Source organism: Suillus discolor (assembly GCF_016758755.1).
Source record: "Suillus discolor strain FC423 chromosome Unknown F5147scaffold_4, whole genome shotgun sequence".
In the NCBI taxonomy this organism is placed as follows: Eukaryota; Fungi; Basidiomycota; class Agaricomycetes; order Boletales; family Suillaceae; genus Suillus; species Suillus discolor.
The window spans coordinates 1,084,017-1,098,277 of NW_024541251.1; the positions used below are offsets into that span (position 1 = coordinate 1,084,017).

The window sequence follows — 14,261 nt, forward strand, 5'->3', positions numbered from 1 at the left end:
TTTGTTTAAATACCAGGAAAGCATACAAATCGTGCCAGTACAGAGAGATAAGATCGAGCTCATGTATTGTACGCGGTGAGGCAAGAAACCAAAGAAATATAGGCAATTAAGCAACAATAATGAATATGGACGCATCCATGCGGTATGCAAGTCGTGGAATGATAAAGGTCACAAAAACACGCGAATGGTAATGATAGTCGATACACTTGGTGGGCAGGCTTTGAAACACATCATTGTTTGCTGATATAAATAGCTCTGAAGTTATCTACATGAAACAACACGTGAGTACCTGCCCCCGGGACAACAAATAGAACACATACCCTAATGCACAACATGCTGGTGAAAGCTCAATAATAGCAATGCATCCTCGATCTTCACACCAGAAAACGTTGTGGCATGCATACCTGCATCCGCGCTAACGTACTCGCTAGGTCCCGCAGACATTCCCACGGCCATCTCAAGCTCTTGAAAGGCAGCGGGTTCAATCAGTCCCACGCCTATACTTTCGACACCAATGCTGCCTCCATCACGAGGCATCGGATGTGGAACATGTGCCCGAATGCGTTTTTGCGGAGGAGGAGAAGGCGACATGCCAGGGGTCACTGCCTCCTGTAAATCCTCTTCGCTGCGTTCGTCGACATCAAATTCCATGGTGTCCTCGTCATCCAGATCCATTGCATCGTCTTCGTCTTCGTCTTGGGAAGACGAGCCTGATGAAGTTTCACGGGAAAAATTGTATTGATATCCACGGCCCCTTGGGGCGCGAGGAAGAGGAACACCAGCTCGTTTAGCTCGCTTGCGGGCTGTTTGGCGAATGTTGCGAAACCAATTTGTGACTTTGCCAATGTCCCTGGCGGAAAGGTAAGTAAGCGATATGCCGGGATGGATTTGACGTACATTCCGACTTCCATCGCAAGGGCATTCCTTTGCTCGATACTTGGCGTTGACGTGCGATGCAGCAGCTTCTTGAGCGCTTCCAGCTGATATGGCTCAGGGCGGGAGCGGCGAGGACGGGATTGTGCGTCCTCTCCTTTGATGCCCTCATGAGTCCGAGGCATCTCTTCGCGGTCCCTTGAATATGGGGTGACGCTTCTTCGCATGCGGGGTGAAGTGAGACGAGGATTCGAGGATGGCGGCAAAGACATTCGGCTGCGCGGAACCTTCACATCATCAAGTTCAGGTGGAGACAACTTAAGGAAGGGAAGAGAAGGAAGAGGCAGGTGACGATCCGGGACGAGGGATGGATGAGATGCTCTTGGAGGGAAGTTCAGATGGGTCAATGAAGGCCCATGATCATCATCATTGACGGAAGATGGGTGAGATGAGCCATCTGCAGTTGCAGATGACGAAGACGTGAGGGGATGGGGGTCTTCCTTATGCTTCTTAGCCTGGGTGCGCTGGTTCTGGAACCAATTTGTCACGCTTTGACGGCGCCTATCGACGCAAGATCAGTGGGATTGTACAATGATTTTGATAAAAGACGACTGACATGCCAATTCGGTCAGCGAGTTCTTCTCTTTCATCCTTGGATGGATGTGCGTTTTTCGCATAAGCGCGACGAAGCTCTTCACCTTGCTCAAGGGTTGTTCTGTTGCGAATTGGCTCGCCTCTGCCCTTTCGAGACGTAACGCCATCACTAGCACCGTCATTCTCGGAGACAAAGCGGCTATCCGCGTCGGGTACAAAGTGGCCCCTTTCGGCATAGACGGCATGGTGCCGATCGCTATCGACAGCCTGGTTCTCAGGCACAAACCGATCATGAGGCAAGAGCTCGGGGGCGAAAGACTTGTCACGAGTGTAATGTGCTTCATTGATATGGTCGTCATGAAGGTGGAGGATATCTTTCTGTTTCTTGCGTGATGATGAGGAGGGATGGGAACGGGATGAAATGTTACGTGAGGAAGCAGTGGGTGGAGGTGATGAGGAGTTTAAAAGGTTTGCTATTGATGGAAGCGTAGATGATGGAGTTTTGGGGGGCGGTGCGTCAGTGGAAGCAGAGGTTACTGGTTTATTGCGCTTCTTTGTGGAAGCTCTCTTATTTTGAAACCACGCATTCACAGTCTTCGTTTCCCTGAAAGTCAAAAGGATGGGAGAGAGGGATGTTGAATGCACATAAATGCAAGAGACGCCCGTCGACCGAATCAATAAAATTATGAGGGGTGCCCAAAAGGGGAACTTACATTCCAAGCTTCTCAGCTAGGTCTGTCCTGTCGTCTAGGCTGGGATGCTCGTTTTTCTCATAGAGCTCGTTGAGTGCTGCGAGCTGGTTTGGACTGTGACGATGACGAGGCTTCTTTGCAGAGGGGCCCTTGTCGGTTGTTTCAGGATCGTGAGGTTTTTTTGTTGGCTTTTCATCGTCGTGAATATTAGCTATAGGTGTTGAAACTCTGCTGTGGTCGTCGGGGTCGACGTCGCCAAGGACAGATGAAGAAGCAGATATAGTGTTGTTATTGGATTGTGAAGGATGATTAGGGAAGAGAACGTTGTCCATGGTTAATTCCATGGAGGCTTGATGGGGGACAGCTTTCAAGGGAGAGACATGACAAAGGCTTGTATATGGACTGCTGATATTCCATATCCGCAACCTTTTTTTACTCTGCTATAATGATCAATATTCCCACGGGTGCTACTTGTCGTCACTGAGGGGCATATTACAGGACAGCAACGATAATATATAAATCATTGCCTCTTGCTACTAATAAATGATTAACTTAGTAGTACACATAACTACGGTGCTGAGTCGAGGCGTTGGTGAAGCTGAAACTCGGTTAAAGGAGTAGGGTCGGATAGGATTCACAGGGTATCCACGTGGCTATACACTTCCTGGATGTTTTCTGGGTATAATACTTTGAATTGGACTCGCAGTCGTTTCATATCTAGCTAAGCGCTAAGCTTTCAACGTTTATTAATCAAGCGGAATTTAACCCAACTTGGTTACTAAACTGAATCGGAATCGGAACGTACGCAGTGACTCAGTAGTACTGCCTTGTAGTATTGTGCAGTGCAGTGCCACACTGGCAATCATCTTTCCATCCGGCCACCAGGCTTTACGCCAACTAATTTCTCATAGATTGATTATCCTAGTACATGATAAGACTCATATATGCAAAACTAACGAAAATGGAATGAACGGTATAAATAGTGCACATGAGAAACAGACCATGACAGCACCAACTATGACGGCAGTACAGGCGTCTCTTCCACGTCGATGTTCTTAATCCATGCTCCGATTGACCCTCTGCAAGTAAACTTTCAATTAATCTGCCTCATACTCAATAACATCAATCAACTTACAGGAATCCCTCATGTCGGAAAAACAGCGCTCGCTTCGTTCCCTTGCTCCAGAACCGTATAGCATATGATAATGTAGCCACCGTCGCTGCATGTCCTGAAACGGTATCAACATCGCACAATGACTAAGATATAAGGAACTCGACCCACCACGTATGAAGAAGCCACCAAAGTAGATCCTATCTAGACCATACTTTTCTGCGTTCATGTACCTGAACATGCTGTCAGCCTATCCTCAATGAAGCACTTTCCAGTGCCATATCAAGCCAACTCACGCAATCTGCCCGATATTATTCGACACAGCGTAAAGCAAACTTCTGCTGATGTCCTCGGCTCGGAACGTCCCGCGTTCCCCTTCTTCCTTCGCCTCACCTCGGCTCCTGAATACCTTCCCAAACGAACTCGCTATCATCGTTGATTTGAGTCCAAGCTTGCTGTAGTCCGAACCATAGATATCACCAACGAGCATATCCACACTCGCATTATCCCCCTTTTCGGACAATGCAAGCATCTCTGCGCCAAGAATAAGTCATTGATCATTTGATCAAGCCACAATATCTGCCACTTGCCATCAAATGTTCGCGCCGGCGTCAACAAACTAAGAAGTCCCCATAACGTCCCCCCGCCAAGGCTGGTTCCACTGACACGTTCAAAAGATCCATCAGCATCCACCTTGATTATAGATACACCAGATCCGATGTTGACAAGCAAACAAGGAAGATGCGCAGAAGGTTCGCTCGTTTCGAACGTCACGGCATACCGCGGCGGGTCTGGTGAAGGCCGCTCTAGAACGGGCTCCGCGCCCGTGCTGGGCGCCACATTCCCGCTCGACGAAGGACCATCCAATGCGTTTTCATTCTGCACGTCCTTCGATATGTGATGGGTCACTTCCTGGATGAGTTCATCCGAGAAGTAATACACCTCCTCTGGGATCGTGACCATAAATTTCATCCCCTCGATCAAACACTCCATCTCATCCTCTCTCTGCACATCCACCACGAGTTCGCCCTCGAACAGCTTTCCAAACCTGTGTGCGCCACCACCGGTGGCTGAGATCTTAACGCTACGGCGCATCTCCTCAATAGAGACGCCATTCGCGGCAGCAGACCGAGTTATGAGCTCCGATATGAAGGCGACGAGCGCGGAGATATTAGACGTTTCGAACCGCTCAAAATTAATGGAGCCGCCAGGGATGTGCCGTACTTCGGTCGTGCGTTTAAGGATAGTAGAGTGTAAAAGGTCTGTGTCGAGGGAATCTGAGGGATAGTGGCCGTAGTCATTGCTGTGTCCATTTCCGTTGTAATGGGATTCGAGAGCGAGAGGTGTAAGAGTGCCGTTCCGTGTTTGCGAAGAGCTGCAGGGGATAGTAACGTTGGATGGGGATGTGGATGGGGAACCAGCACTGGACCCCGAGAAGGAATTACTGCCCTGCGTGGCTATCACAGATGGGGATGAAGGAGAACGTGTAAAGTAAACGACCTTCGCTAGTGATCCGCCAATCTGCGATATGACCTGATATCAGTAACCAGAACCAGAACGATATATGGACTAGCGCTTACGTCTATTGCGATATGTGAGACAGGTTCGATGTAGTTTGGGAGGTATATTCCTCGGCTGTCCCGAGTCTATGTTACGATGAGCAGTCAAGGTGATGCATAGCTTGGATAGATAACCAGGCGCATACCTCGGGCGACTCCTCGGCTAGTATCACCGCTCCTTTAGTGTTGACACGGATAGCCTTGGGCGTGGGCAGCGACGGCGGTGGGAGGGGGGCATGCATCGCGAATTTGGATGACGCTTCGGAACAGTCAGATTAAAGTAGATAAAACCGAATGGGCTCACAACTATATGACGGAAATTATGTGTGACTTAAAAGCACTGGAACGTGGTACGACAACCACGAAATCGTACGAACACTTCCCTGAGCAATTTGAACCATGTAAACGTTCAAAATTTATAAACTCATGCCATTTCGTTGTCTTGAGACTTTGTAATATTTAGCCGCATTTGCCGGAATCTGGAACTGCTCCTTATAGCCATTTACAATGTCTAGTCTCCCAGTCGACGTGTGAACATAGCGCAGTCGTATGTATTGCTCTCTGGCTAGTGGGACACCATGTGATACAAGCTCCACGTGTCGAATCTAACTCTAACCTCCGATGACAGAAACAACCAAGGCACACGCATTCTCCTGCTCTGCACGCACTCCAAGTTCAAGCGTAACACCCTGGCCTCGCGAAAACGTCATTCTGCACCTGACAAGCACCTTGCCTCCTCCCCCAGTTACCAGACCAGAAAGTTGCAGCGTGTGTACGGATGTCGAACTGGGCGCCTCCGTGCCACCTAAAGGCTCCATATTGAGCAGCTCAATGATAGAGTCGCAGGCAGCTGTAAATGTGGATGAGGTGTGAGTTGCATCAGCCGTGGAAAAATTGCAGACAGGTACAGAAAAAGTGAAACGAACCTTTGATACTTTCCATGGCACCAAGTGAGAACGTTTCCGTAGCAGTCGCACCAGACCGTAGACGATCCCACTCGGAGGAAAAGGACGCGTAACTGGGAATGATATAATCCCCACCAGCTGAAAGCTCGACCTCCTCCAATTGGTATTCGTCCTCGTAACCCTCTTCTTCCGGCCGACCGGTCGACGGATCCAGTTCTTTGGAAATGAATTTCAGGATACATTGGAAGGAGGTGGTGGTATACTCCTGGGGGTTGTCACGCTTGAAAGAAACATAGACGATTCCAAATGAATTGGCACAACTCAGAGAGTCGATTTGGAAGACAACGTCTTCTGTCAAGCCAGAATCGGCCTGTGGTTGCATTACCACGACCACCTGTTCCAGTACAGTGTCCGGGAGGGTATTTGATACATTGAACTGGGAACTGAATCAGACGCAACGCCATGAGGTGCAGTGCAGTTTACTGACCTGGAATACGATATGCTCTTTGAATATATGCTTGACACACGTAACTTGATACTCGGTCTCGGATTCCGTAAGCTGTGCAGGCTTTACGCTGCTGTTGAGGACGGTTCCGTACTCTGCAAAGTGTGGTATATCCGCGAGTTGCTGCACATATGCAGATTGCGTTTCTGCAGCAGTCGGAGGTGGCGGAGATGCTGAAGCTCTCGTCGCGGGCGCAGCGATAGTGTCCAGTGTGCTTGGACCTGAAAACGCGTCAGAGTTTAGAATAAAAGAAAATGAGAATACTGACGAGTCGACTCGGCAGCAAGTTGAGCACGACTGATCTTTGGTATCGACGAGGCGTCGAATGGCTCTGCACTGGCATCAACATCATTAACATACGCAACGAGTTTGGATTCGAGCGCGGCAAGTGAGAATACAGATTCTGTACAAATCATGAAACACCATATAAATCGTCGAAAAATCAACGTACCTTCTTTCACATAGGTGTCCGCAAGGGCCGTCTCCTTCATGACTCTCAGGTACATCGCGGCGCGATCACGAACCTCATCGTCAACGTCATCCAAACATCTGAGAACTTTTGTGAGTCGCTTTTTCTACACGGGGAAAAGCGACTGACCTGTTTAACAGAATGCCAATACTTCTTCGTAAACCATCGTCCACCGCATTCACACCGAACTTGGCCAAACTTGTGACGGCTGCTGCTCGTACAGTGGCATTTTCAAGTACGACACGGTTGTAGATGAACCGAATGTACTTGGTCGGTTGTGGAGCTTTGGGACCTTCGAGGCCAAGGAGGTGTAATATCCGCACGGACAACTTCGTGAATTCGCAGTCTTCGATGAACTCGCACAGATGCGAGAGTGCTTGCTCTTTGCAATCTGAGATAAACTTGATCATGTCGAACATAGCCTCGACGACGGCGCGTTTGAAGTCATATCCGCCCTCATCACGGAGGACCCCCGAAAGGAAAGCGAGCATGGAAACATGTTTCGTCGGGAATTTGATGCATAGTGAGCGAATGGCATCGACAATGATGACTTTGAATTCATCGCTGATCTCTGACATGAAACCAGTGATCTGCTTCATGAGGCGATCAACGGACGCCTCATTCCCTGTCTATGGAACAATTAGTGAGCGTAAAATTAATTCAAGTTCATCTCCACCTTGAGCAGGGTGGTGATGGCGTACGTTGCCACACCCCTATTCTGGTCAGTGATAAGATTCTCAAGATCGACGTTACATGACGCCACAGCAGCAGGATGGGTCAGAGCGAGAGTAGCCAGTGTCCGGGTTGCAGAGAATTTCAAAACAGGTTTGGGAGAAGAGAGGAATAGCTGGAGCACTGTAAACAAGTCAGACAAAAATAATCAAAGTTCAATAGTTACAAACCTGCTATTGGTTTGGTGAGTTGCGAAGCATTGACATTCTTCATCTCGCAAATAGCACGTGCTGCCTCAAAATTGACCATATCACTCTTGTGACGTAGCCACCCTTCCAAAAGATCGAGGATCTGCCTTTGAATACTAGAATCAAAATAAGGAGTTGATTTCATAACGTGTCCAAAGACGTACTTTGGATCTTCCTCCATCACTTTCGCAGCATACCGAATAAGCATGCAAAGAGCCATAGAATTTTTAAGCGTCGTGCCTGCACCAGACTTGCCCCCACCAAGTTGTTGTATCATTTTAGTCACAGCCATCCGATCCTGCTGGCGAATCAAGTACAGAAGACCAAGTGCATGATATTGAGTGATGTAGCTCGTTGAAGGAATAGGCTGGTAACCGCTGTTCGAATTTCCGGACGAGCCAAAATTGAGATAACCACCACCTGATGATCCGGGGAAGAAGGATGATGATGACTTCGCGCTGACCGCTTCCTGAGCTTCGTTTACCCAACGCTTGACAACGTCTTTTGCAAGAGGGAATAAGTGATACGAGGATACGAGTGCCGCAGATGAGATAGAGGGTGTTCGGTCTACAATTGCGGCTTTGAAGAAACGCTCTACACCTTGAGCCATGGAAGGCTATATAGCGGTGAGTGTATGGGACTCCATAATTTGGGCAGACGCACGTCAATGATTCGGCAAAGAGCACGAATTGCATTTGGCCGGTAAATGACCTCGGAGTTCGGTTGCATGTCCTTCATAATACTGCTTGTGACCATGATGACATCTTCAGCTGTGGTTGCAAGTTCCTTGATGGCCAGATACACCATCTGTCTCAAGGCGCTCTTCACAAGACATGAGCTGGTCATTGCATGGCAATGAGAAGAGAATAGGAACACACATCCTTATGTTGAAAGAGCTTTGTTGTTCCAAAGAACAACGTTGTTGCCTCCTGTGCGCTGAAGGTCTCCCCGATGTAAAGCAGATAGACAATACGAGTGAGGAGGGCCCTGCATTTCCTGGGGCTAATTGGAGAGTCGTTGAAAACACGGGCTTCTTGGATAATCGTTGTTTTGTTATTATAGTAAGAACTAAGGCCGCTCTCGTCCTCCTTTTTCGAGACGTAAGCCATTGCTGACAGCGATCAAAGGACGAGCTGCAGGTCGGCGATCGCGAAATGCACGACGTGGTCGAGCTGAATTGTTTGTTTGGTCATTGTTTGGTCAAGCGCTTCAACACTCCCGAGTCCAGTAAGAGTCTACGTACAGAGATACGATGTGCGAAAACCAAGCTAAAACCATTTACAACACCTGACAACCAGGCGGATTTGAATAGACTTCAAGTCGGTACATAAGTCAATGAATTATGCTGTAAAGCTCATATATGCGCAAAGATCAGATGTGTCAAAAGTTTTTTTTCCGTGCTCCCCTTCAGTGTCACAGAAACTCACATTATAAATATATCTCAGGGCTAGTGATTTAGGTTTTCGGCGGTGTACTTTGTTCGACACTGATACCATACACTTACGTGTGGGCTCGCCCAAGCTACTACAGTAATAGTTTCTGAGGCTCTGAGGAAGTAGAGTAGAGATGAAAGTTGGCTCGCTCGGACAGTCTGCAGACTCTGCCTCTGCTCAATTCCCTCTTTAGGTAGCAATAATGGCGGAGGCCCTACATGACTAGTACTGTATAAAACAAATCCCGAAGTTTCGGTGATTATTTCACGCCTCCTTCATCCTCTCTCAGGCCTACTACTGGGCTCAACGCTCAACGTTAACGTTCAACGTTCAACACCGGCACGGTTACTAAATCATGATGTCGAGCTCACAACATTGAGGTTCTACCATAGACTCAGTGCTGGCAATCTGTCGGTACCTCTATGCCTGCCTTGACCAGTACACTAGCAGACGTTGACTGCGGGCTTCAAGTGCACGTAGTATGTTTCCCTTTTAGATTGTCATGTCAGGATATCTTAATGAACTCTACTATGTAAGTTTTTATGCCCCCCTTTTTGTTCCTTTCTAGACATAATACCGGATGCCATCAGGCGTCTTCTGTATGGTACCATACCTGTCCATCATCCTGACTGTGGCCGCAGACCCATGGCCAGCCCGGAGCTAGTCGCCGGTAATCATTGAAGGACGTTAAGCTTCACCTATATCACGGACAGATGAGTCACCGTTGATGGTTATTTTGACAGCAAGGGGATAGGGTCGCCACGGGCCTTGAACGTACGTACTCTTCAAGATTAGTATACGTACACACTTTGAGTTTTGAATATCCGCCACTCGACTCGTCCGTGCATACGTGGTCGTATAGACCAGGTTTCGACCCTAGGTGCCTGCACGGCGGCATGACAGGGGATCAATGGTGACCCTCCTACGACATCCGTGACGTTGCACGGGGTTTAGACAGATATGATTGAAGACAGTTGATGATCCGCCTCATCTCCTCGTGGGCAAAACGCAGTGCTACCAGTGCATCACCTGATGGATTTTTATAGCCCCAAATCCAAGCTTCCATTATTCAATAAATCATGACCTTGGCGAGTGCATCATCGTAGAAGCGGCGCCACTTGCTGTATTTTTCAGATAGGTTATTCTGACGACAACTTGCCGTGACGGTGTACGCTAAAATTGTCTCATAGTCTCTCATGCAGCGAACGCTGTTTATGTCCCTTGACGGAATTCCTGCCTCCCTGGCCAGACCCTGGCACACGCAGTAGAAGTATCGTGGGTCCCGGGGCTGTGGCGCAATCACTCCCATGGATTTCTGGCTTACCAACCCTGTCAATTCGTGATGATGATCAGCGACAGCGCTGACATAGCCCAAACAAGCTGTCAATTCGATGATACGCAACATGATGAAGGCACTGATGGGCCATATTCGATAATATGTCACACCGGCATCAAAAATAGCACTACAGGCGCTTGTATGTATTGGCCCAAAGAGTCAATTCCCAACACCTATCGAGCAAAAAAGTGCCACATCGAAAAACGCGGTAGCCTTTAAGTGCTGGCCAGTGGCTACTGTATTACGCGACTTTCAATGGCAACCTCATGGAATATAACTCTGAATGATACGAGCCCAGTATTTACGTATTATCCTTACTGTGAGTTGTTTCATTGCGTTTCATTTCAATATTCAAGCTGACTTGACTTGATGTACAGATGATGGTTTTGGAACGGGAAATGGCTGGCAAATCTGGTACTCGGAGACTGGATATAATACGGCGTTCGCGAATCCAGGGGTTGGCATTTCAGCACATATCACCTCGCTGCCAGGTGCTAATGTTACCTTGTCATTTTATGGTACGTTGAACCATTGTATGAATCCCCCCTTTGCGATCCTGAACTGGTTACGGCCGATAAAGGCACAGGGATAGAACTCCATGGAACAGCAAATTGCACATTCGATGTCACAGTAGACGGAATTTTCTCCCCATCCCTCAGCTCCTCCAGTGATGTTCTGTACTCTTCGCAAACGCTGTCGGAAGGAACGCATTCGTTTACTCTGACTGCCCACCCAACTTCAGGACAGCAACTTGCATTTGAAAATGCTGTAATTTATATTGAGTACGTCAATAGTCAACGCAATCCGTTTCGGGAGCGCCTGAACTTTCTATCAGACAAGCAATCCCCCAAATGGCATCATATAGTAATACGAACACCACGTTCCTCGACTATACCGGGAACTGGTCTGTTAGCACAGATACACATGTCCCTGGAAGCTTCTTCCATTTTACGGAAACCACGGGGTCAAGTGTGTCTACTACATTCGGAGGGTCATCCGCAGTGGTCCTACAAGGTATTGTAAATTGGGGTAATTGGCAATACACAGTGGTGCGCATTGCACGTCTCATTCTAAAGCCAGGGAGCTTACTTGTGAATTTATCAGTCTCTAAATGGTACCCAATCCGTACTCAACGCAAGCAGCTTCTGGTTCATTCCGGATACTACCTTGTTCTATGAAGGGGGTCTAGATCCAACACAAAATTATGTTTTAAATATTGCCGATACGAGTGAAGATGGCAACAAGCTTGCAATAAACTCCGTGAAACTCTACCAGCCCCAGCCGACCACACTGTAAGTCCACCGATCATAAAGTTTAAGATCCGGAACTGAAGCGGCTTCCTCGATAAGGTCATCGTCATCGAAGCCCTCAAATACAGGCGAGATAGCTGGCGCCATCGTAGGAGTAGTCGTCTTGCTTGCCTTTGTCGTCGGTTTCCTCTTCTGGCGACGTTCACGACGCCTTAAAACAGTAATTTTGAGACGAGATTCCAACTTACTAGCAAACGAAATTCTTCCTAGGGCTCGTGCTACGCAGTTCCCCGCACTCGCTACGCCGTACACTATTTCAAGCGCCACCGCCAATATTCGCCCGGAAAAATTCCCATTGGTACCAATCGGCAGAAGTATTGGTGTCAATGATTCACTGCGTGAAAGGGTACTTGCACGTGGTCCTGGGTCTGTCACAAGTTCTTCAGGCCCATACAGCGAAGCCAGTAATAATACGGGTGGTTCTCTGTCTTCTAGTGCGCGTAGTCGGCAGCGTCCATTGCCAACCCCACCGGTCAGCGTTTCTTCTCCTGCACTTTCTGCGGAGGAGGTGTACCATTCTCCGAGGCCATCAAGGCTAGTGTCGCCTGGACAGATACCAGACTCAGAAGTGGATAGAATACTGGAAATTATAGCTTCGCGTATAGACGTGCCCGAAAGAAACCCTTCTTCTCCTCCACCCCAGTACCGAAGTTGACTCGGTTAATTCTTATTGTTCACATATGCAGGGGCATGAATACATCCAAACACATGCCCTTTTTTTGCTTCAAGACGCTTAGATTAAGACTGGTCTGTAATCATCTACGTCAAATATATCTTGTGTCGTGATGCCATGAAGAAAGCGTGGTTATTGCAGGTATCGAACGGTAATGAGAACGAAAAAAGAGAGAAATATCCCATGATACAGTATTCTAGTGTGATGCCCACGCAAGTCCAGATATGCCAAAGTGGTAAGTAGAACAGATGAATAAATAGGACCAAGATGCACCAGAATCAAGGTTTCTTACGGGCATAAACGTTTTGTATACACACGTAAACAGGAGTGATTGCTTCGTCCAATTCCGCCACTGCATTATTTTCTAGTTGATCCACAAATTCTTCTGATAACCCATTGCCGAGGAGCAAAGGGCGACCGGATCTCATGAATGCCTGCAAGCGCAATTAATAAAGGGCTTTACGTCATATTCGGTTGGCTTACTTTGACGTCATCTCGCATAGTCGTCCCAATACCATTCCACCAGACACTATTAGGGTCATTGCCCTTCAGCCACGGGGACAATGGTATCCAGAATTCGCGGTACACGACATCCTCGAATGCTGGGTGCTCGCATACCCATCGGTGCATGTGCAAGGAAGCGTCTGCATCACCGCCCCGTTGACGAACGGCTCTGTTCGCATAAGACATCCATAGAGGTGTCCACGGCGGTTCAAAGGTGCCCGCTGGGGGACAAATAGATGTTTTCTCAATGCCAGTAAAGTGGAATGGAAATTCAGTGATGTCTATTAGACCGCCCGGTCGGAGGACGTGAGCGATATGGTTAATGAGCCCCTGGTAATCCCGAATCTGGCACAGGGAGGTAACGTCAGTACTTTAAAAAAAAAATACCCGGATTGAATATACTGACACCGGAAGAAATTAATTGAGTATGGACGACGTTGAAATCACCATAAAAGTGCTCCAGGCCGAGATTAATGTCGTCAACTTCACTTCTAAATCAAGCAAAGGGTCTAGCTAAGAAAGGTAGCGCCGAATAATCGCAGCTATCTTTCTCACCTGCAATTTGGGGGCATGGATCTGCCAAGGAGTAGCTTGCTCAGGAAAGGTTAAATGAACAGGGGTTAACACAAGCACATACGTTGACTGCATGGGAACGAGATCCACAGCTACCGCACTTGCGTTTGGGAATTCTCTCGCAATGTCCATTATCCTGCACATGTGAGCATAGTTAAAAATTTCGAAAAAGAATCTCACCAGCTGCCACTGCCACAACCTAGGTCAAGAACAGCTTTAACCTCAAACCCATCCTCTGCCATGATTTCGGGCATGGGTGGTGGAAATTTGCCAATAGCTTTGCAAAAAATGTCATGCTGTCTGTCTGTGCTGAGTGTTAGACCACAGGGGGATGAAAAGGGGTCAGTTTAACCGCACCCAAACGGTCAAGTTCTTCATCGTCGGCTGGTAAGCGGTAGACTTCTGAATAATTGTTCAGGCCTCGTCCGTATTCTTGTCTGTACGCTTGAGCTCGCAAAGAGCTTGTTGCGGAGAATACTGATGGAGCTGGGGATTGAGAACGCATGGAGACATCTATGGATGTTTTTGAGCTTGCGACGCTAAACGCGTCAAGAGACATGTCTGTATATTTGTCAGACTCGGAGTCAGACTCGATGTCGCTGTCAGCGTCCTCAGAACTCATTGCATGAGGAAAATGGTGATAGGACTGGGACATAGTGAGGATAGACATGGATGAAACGGTCACAGATGAGGAATTATTTATAAGAGGTATGGTGGAAAGATGTCATTATAAATTCAGCCTTGATTCAGTCAAACATAAACTTCCCGGCGGAGACATGATAATTGCTCCGCACTCTGATCCAA

At 48.0% G+C, this 14,261-nt stretch overlaps 5 protein-coding genes across 5 annotated transcripts; 1 reads left to right on the forward strand and 4 right to left on the reverse strand.

The window, feature by feature from the left end:
- Positions 1-122: 122 nt before the first annotated feature.
- F5147DRAFT_258652 (uncharacterized protein) lies at positions 123-2,554 on the reverse strand. The gene is made up of 5 exons (XM_041428889.1): positions 2,181-2,554; positions 1,490-2,071; positions 898-1,434; positions 321-850; positions 123-265 (listed from the first exon to the last, which is right to left on the reverse strand). Exons 1-4 carry the CDS (start codon positions 2,501-2,503, stop codon positions 322-324), a joined length of 1,971 nt encoding a protein of 656 aa, XP_041298665.1. The 5' UTR covers positions 2,504-2,554; the 3' UTR covers positions 123-265; position 321.
- A 492-nt stretch (positions 2,555-3,046) lies between these two features.
- Positions 3,047-5,257, reverse strand: F5147DRAFT_670142 (fumble). The gene is made up of 8 exons (XM_041435509.1): positions 5,134-5,257; positions 4,976-5,088; positions 4,851-4,916; positions 3,861-4,791; positions 3,567-3,804; positions 3,442-3,503; positions 3,295-3,388; positions 3,047-3,238 (listed from the first exon to the last, which is right to left on the reverse strand). Exons 2-8 carry the CDS (start codon positions 5,069-5,071, stop codon positions 3,175-3,177), a joined length of 1,551 nt encoding a protein of 516 aa, XP_041298666.1. The 5' UTR covers positions 5,072-5,088; positions 5,134-5,257; the 3' UTR covers positions 3,047-3,174.
- Positions 5,258-5,360: 103 nt separating this feature from the next.
- On the reverse strand, positions 5,361-8,942 carry F5147DRAFT_670149 (coatomer subunit gamma). The gene is made up of 12 exons (XM_041435510.1): positions 8,872-8,942; positions 8,507-8,800; positions 8,292-8,450; positions 7,793-8,244; positions 7,611-7,744; positions 7,385-7,563; positions 6,838-7,337; positions 6,691-6,788; positions 6,508-6,642; positions 6,222-6,460; positions 5,756-6,170; positions 5,361-5,679 (listed from the first exon to the last, which is right to left on the reverse strand). The coding sequence occupies exons 2-12, from the start codon at positions 8,735-8,737 to the stop codon at positions 5,441-5,443; spliced, it is 2,781 nt and encodes a 926-aa protein (XP_041298667.1). The 5' UTR covers positions 8,738-8,800; positions 8,872-8,942; the 3' UTR covers positions 5,361-5,440.
- A 1,617-nt stretch (positions 8,943-10,559) lies between these two features.
- Positions 10,560-12,586, forward strand: F5147DRAFT_258803 (uncharacterized protein). Its single transcript, XM_041428890.1, has 6 exons — positions 10,560-10,716; positions 10,775-10,915; positions 10,978-11,179; positions 11,233-11,446; positions 11,502-11,689; positions 11,747-12,586. Exons 1-6 carry the CDS (start codon positions 10,653-10,655, stop codon positions 12,360-12,362), a joined length of 1,425 nt encoding a protein of 474 aa, XP_041298668.1. The 5' UTR covers positions 10,560-10,652; the 3' UTR covers positions 12,363-12,586.
- F5147DRAFT_670165 (S-adenosyl-L-methionine-dependent methyltransferase) lies at positions 12,472-14,238 on the reverse strand. Its single transcript, XM_041435511.1, has 7 exons — positions 13,815-14,238; positions 13,638-13,761; positions 13,522-13,593; positions 13,440-13,460; positions 13,291-13,375; positions 12,864-13,229; positions 12,472-12,814 (listed from the first exon to the last, which is right to left on the reverse strand). Exons 1-7 carry the CDS (start codon positions 14,125-14,127, stop codon positions 12,659-12,661), a joined length of 1,137 nt encoding a protein of 378 aa, XP_041298669.1. The 5' UTR covers positions 14,128-14,238; the 3' UTR covers positions 12,472-12,658.
- Positions 14,239-14,261: the final 23 nt, after the last annotated feature.

Excerpts from the sequence above, each read along its gene's own strand:
- F5147DRAFT_670149 (XM_041435510.1), bottom strand. The coding sequence starts at position 8,737 with ATGGCTTACGTCTCGAAAAAGGAGGACGAGAGCGGCCTTAGTTCTTAC. Across the intron at positions 6,643-6,690 it reads GGACACCTATGTGAAAGAAG|AATCTGTATTCTCACTTGCC; the intron begins GTACGTTGATTT and ends TGATTTGTACAG. Across the intron at positions 6,461-6,507 it reads ACTTGCTGCCGAGTCGACTC|GTCCAAGCACACTGGACACT; the intron begins GTCAGTATTCTC and ends ACGCGTTTTCAG.
- F5147DRAFT_258803 (XM_041428890.1), top strand. The coding sequence starts at position 10,653 with ATGGCAACCTCATGGAATATAACTCTGAATGATACGAGCCCAGTATTT. Across the intron at positions 10,916-10,977 it reads TGTTACCTTGTCATTTTATG|GCACAGGGATAGAACTCCAT; the intron begins GTACGTTGAACC and ends CGGCCGATAAAG. Across the intron at positions 11,447-11,501 it reads GTAATTGGCAATACACAGTG|TCTCTAAATGGTACCCAATC; the intron begins GTGCGCATTGCA and ends TGAATTTATCAG.
- F5147DRAFT_670142 (XM_041435509.1), bottom strand. The coding sequence starts at position 5,071 with ATGCATGCCCCCCTCCCACCGCCGTCGCTGCCCACGCCCAAGGCTATC. Across the intron at positions 4,917-4,975 it reads TAGCCGAGGAGTCGCCCGAG|ACTCGGGACAGCCGAGGAAT; the intron begins GTATGCGCCTGG and ends ATCGTAACATAG. Across the intron at positions 3,239-3,294 it reads TTCCGACATGAGGGATTCCT|AGGGTCAATCGGAGCATGGA; the intron begins GTAAGTTGATTG and ends GTTTACTTGCAG.
- F5147DRAFT_258652 (XM_041428889.1), bottom strand. The coding sequence starts at position 2,503 with ATGGAATTAACCATGGACAACGTTCTCTTCCCTAATCATCCTTCACAA. Across the intron at positions 1,435-1,489 it reads CTCGCTGACCGAATTGGCAT|GCGCCGTCAAAGCGTGACAA; the intron begins GTCAGTCGTCTT and ends TTGCGTCGATAG. Across the intron at positions 851-897 it reads CTTGCGATGGAAGTCGGAAT|GGACATTGGCAAAGTCACAA; the intron begins GTACGTCAAATC and ends CCTTTCCGCCAG.
- F5147DRAFT_670165 (XM_041435511.1), bottom strand. The coding sequence starts at position 14,127 with ATGTCTATCCTCACTATGTCCCAGTCCTATCACCATTTTCCTCATGCA. Across the intron at positions 13,461-13,521 it reads CTCGTTCCCATGCAGTCAAC|ATCCATGCCCCCAAATTGCA; the intron begins GTATGTGCTTGT and ends ACTCCTTGGCAG. Across the intron at positions 13,376-13,439 it reads TCCATGCCCCCAAATTGCAG|AAGTGAAGTTGACGACATTA; the intron begins GTGAGAAAGATA and ends TGCTTGATTTAG.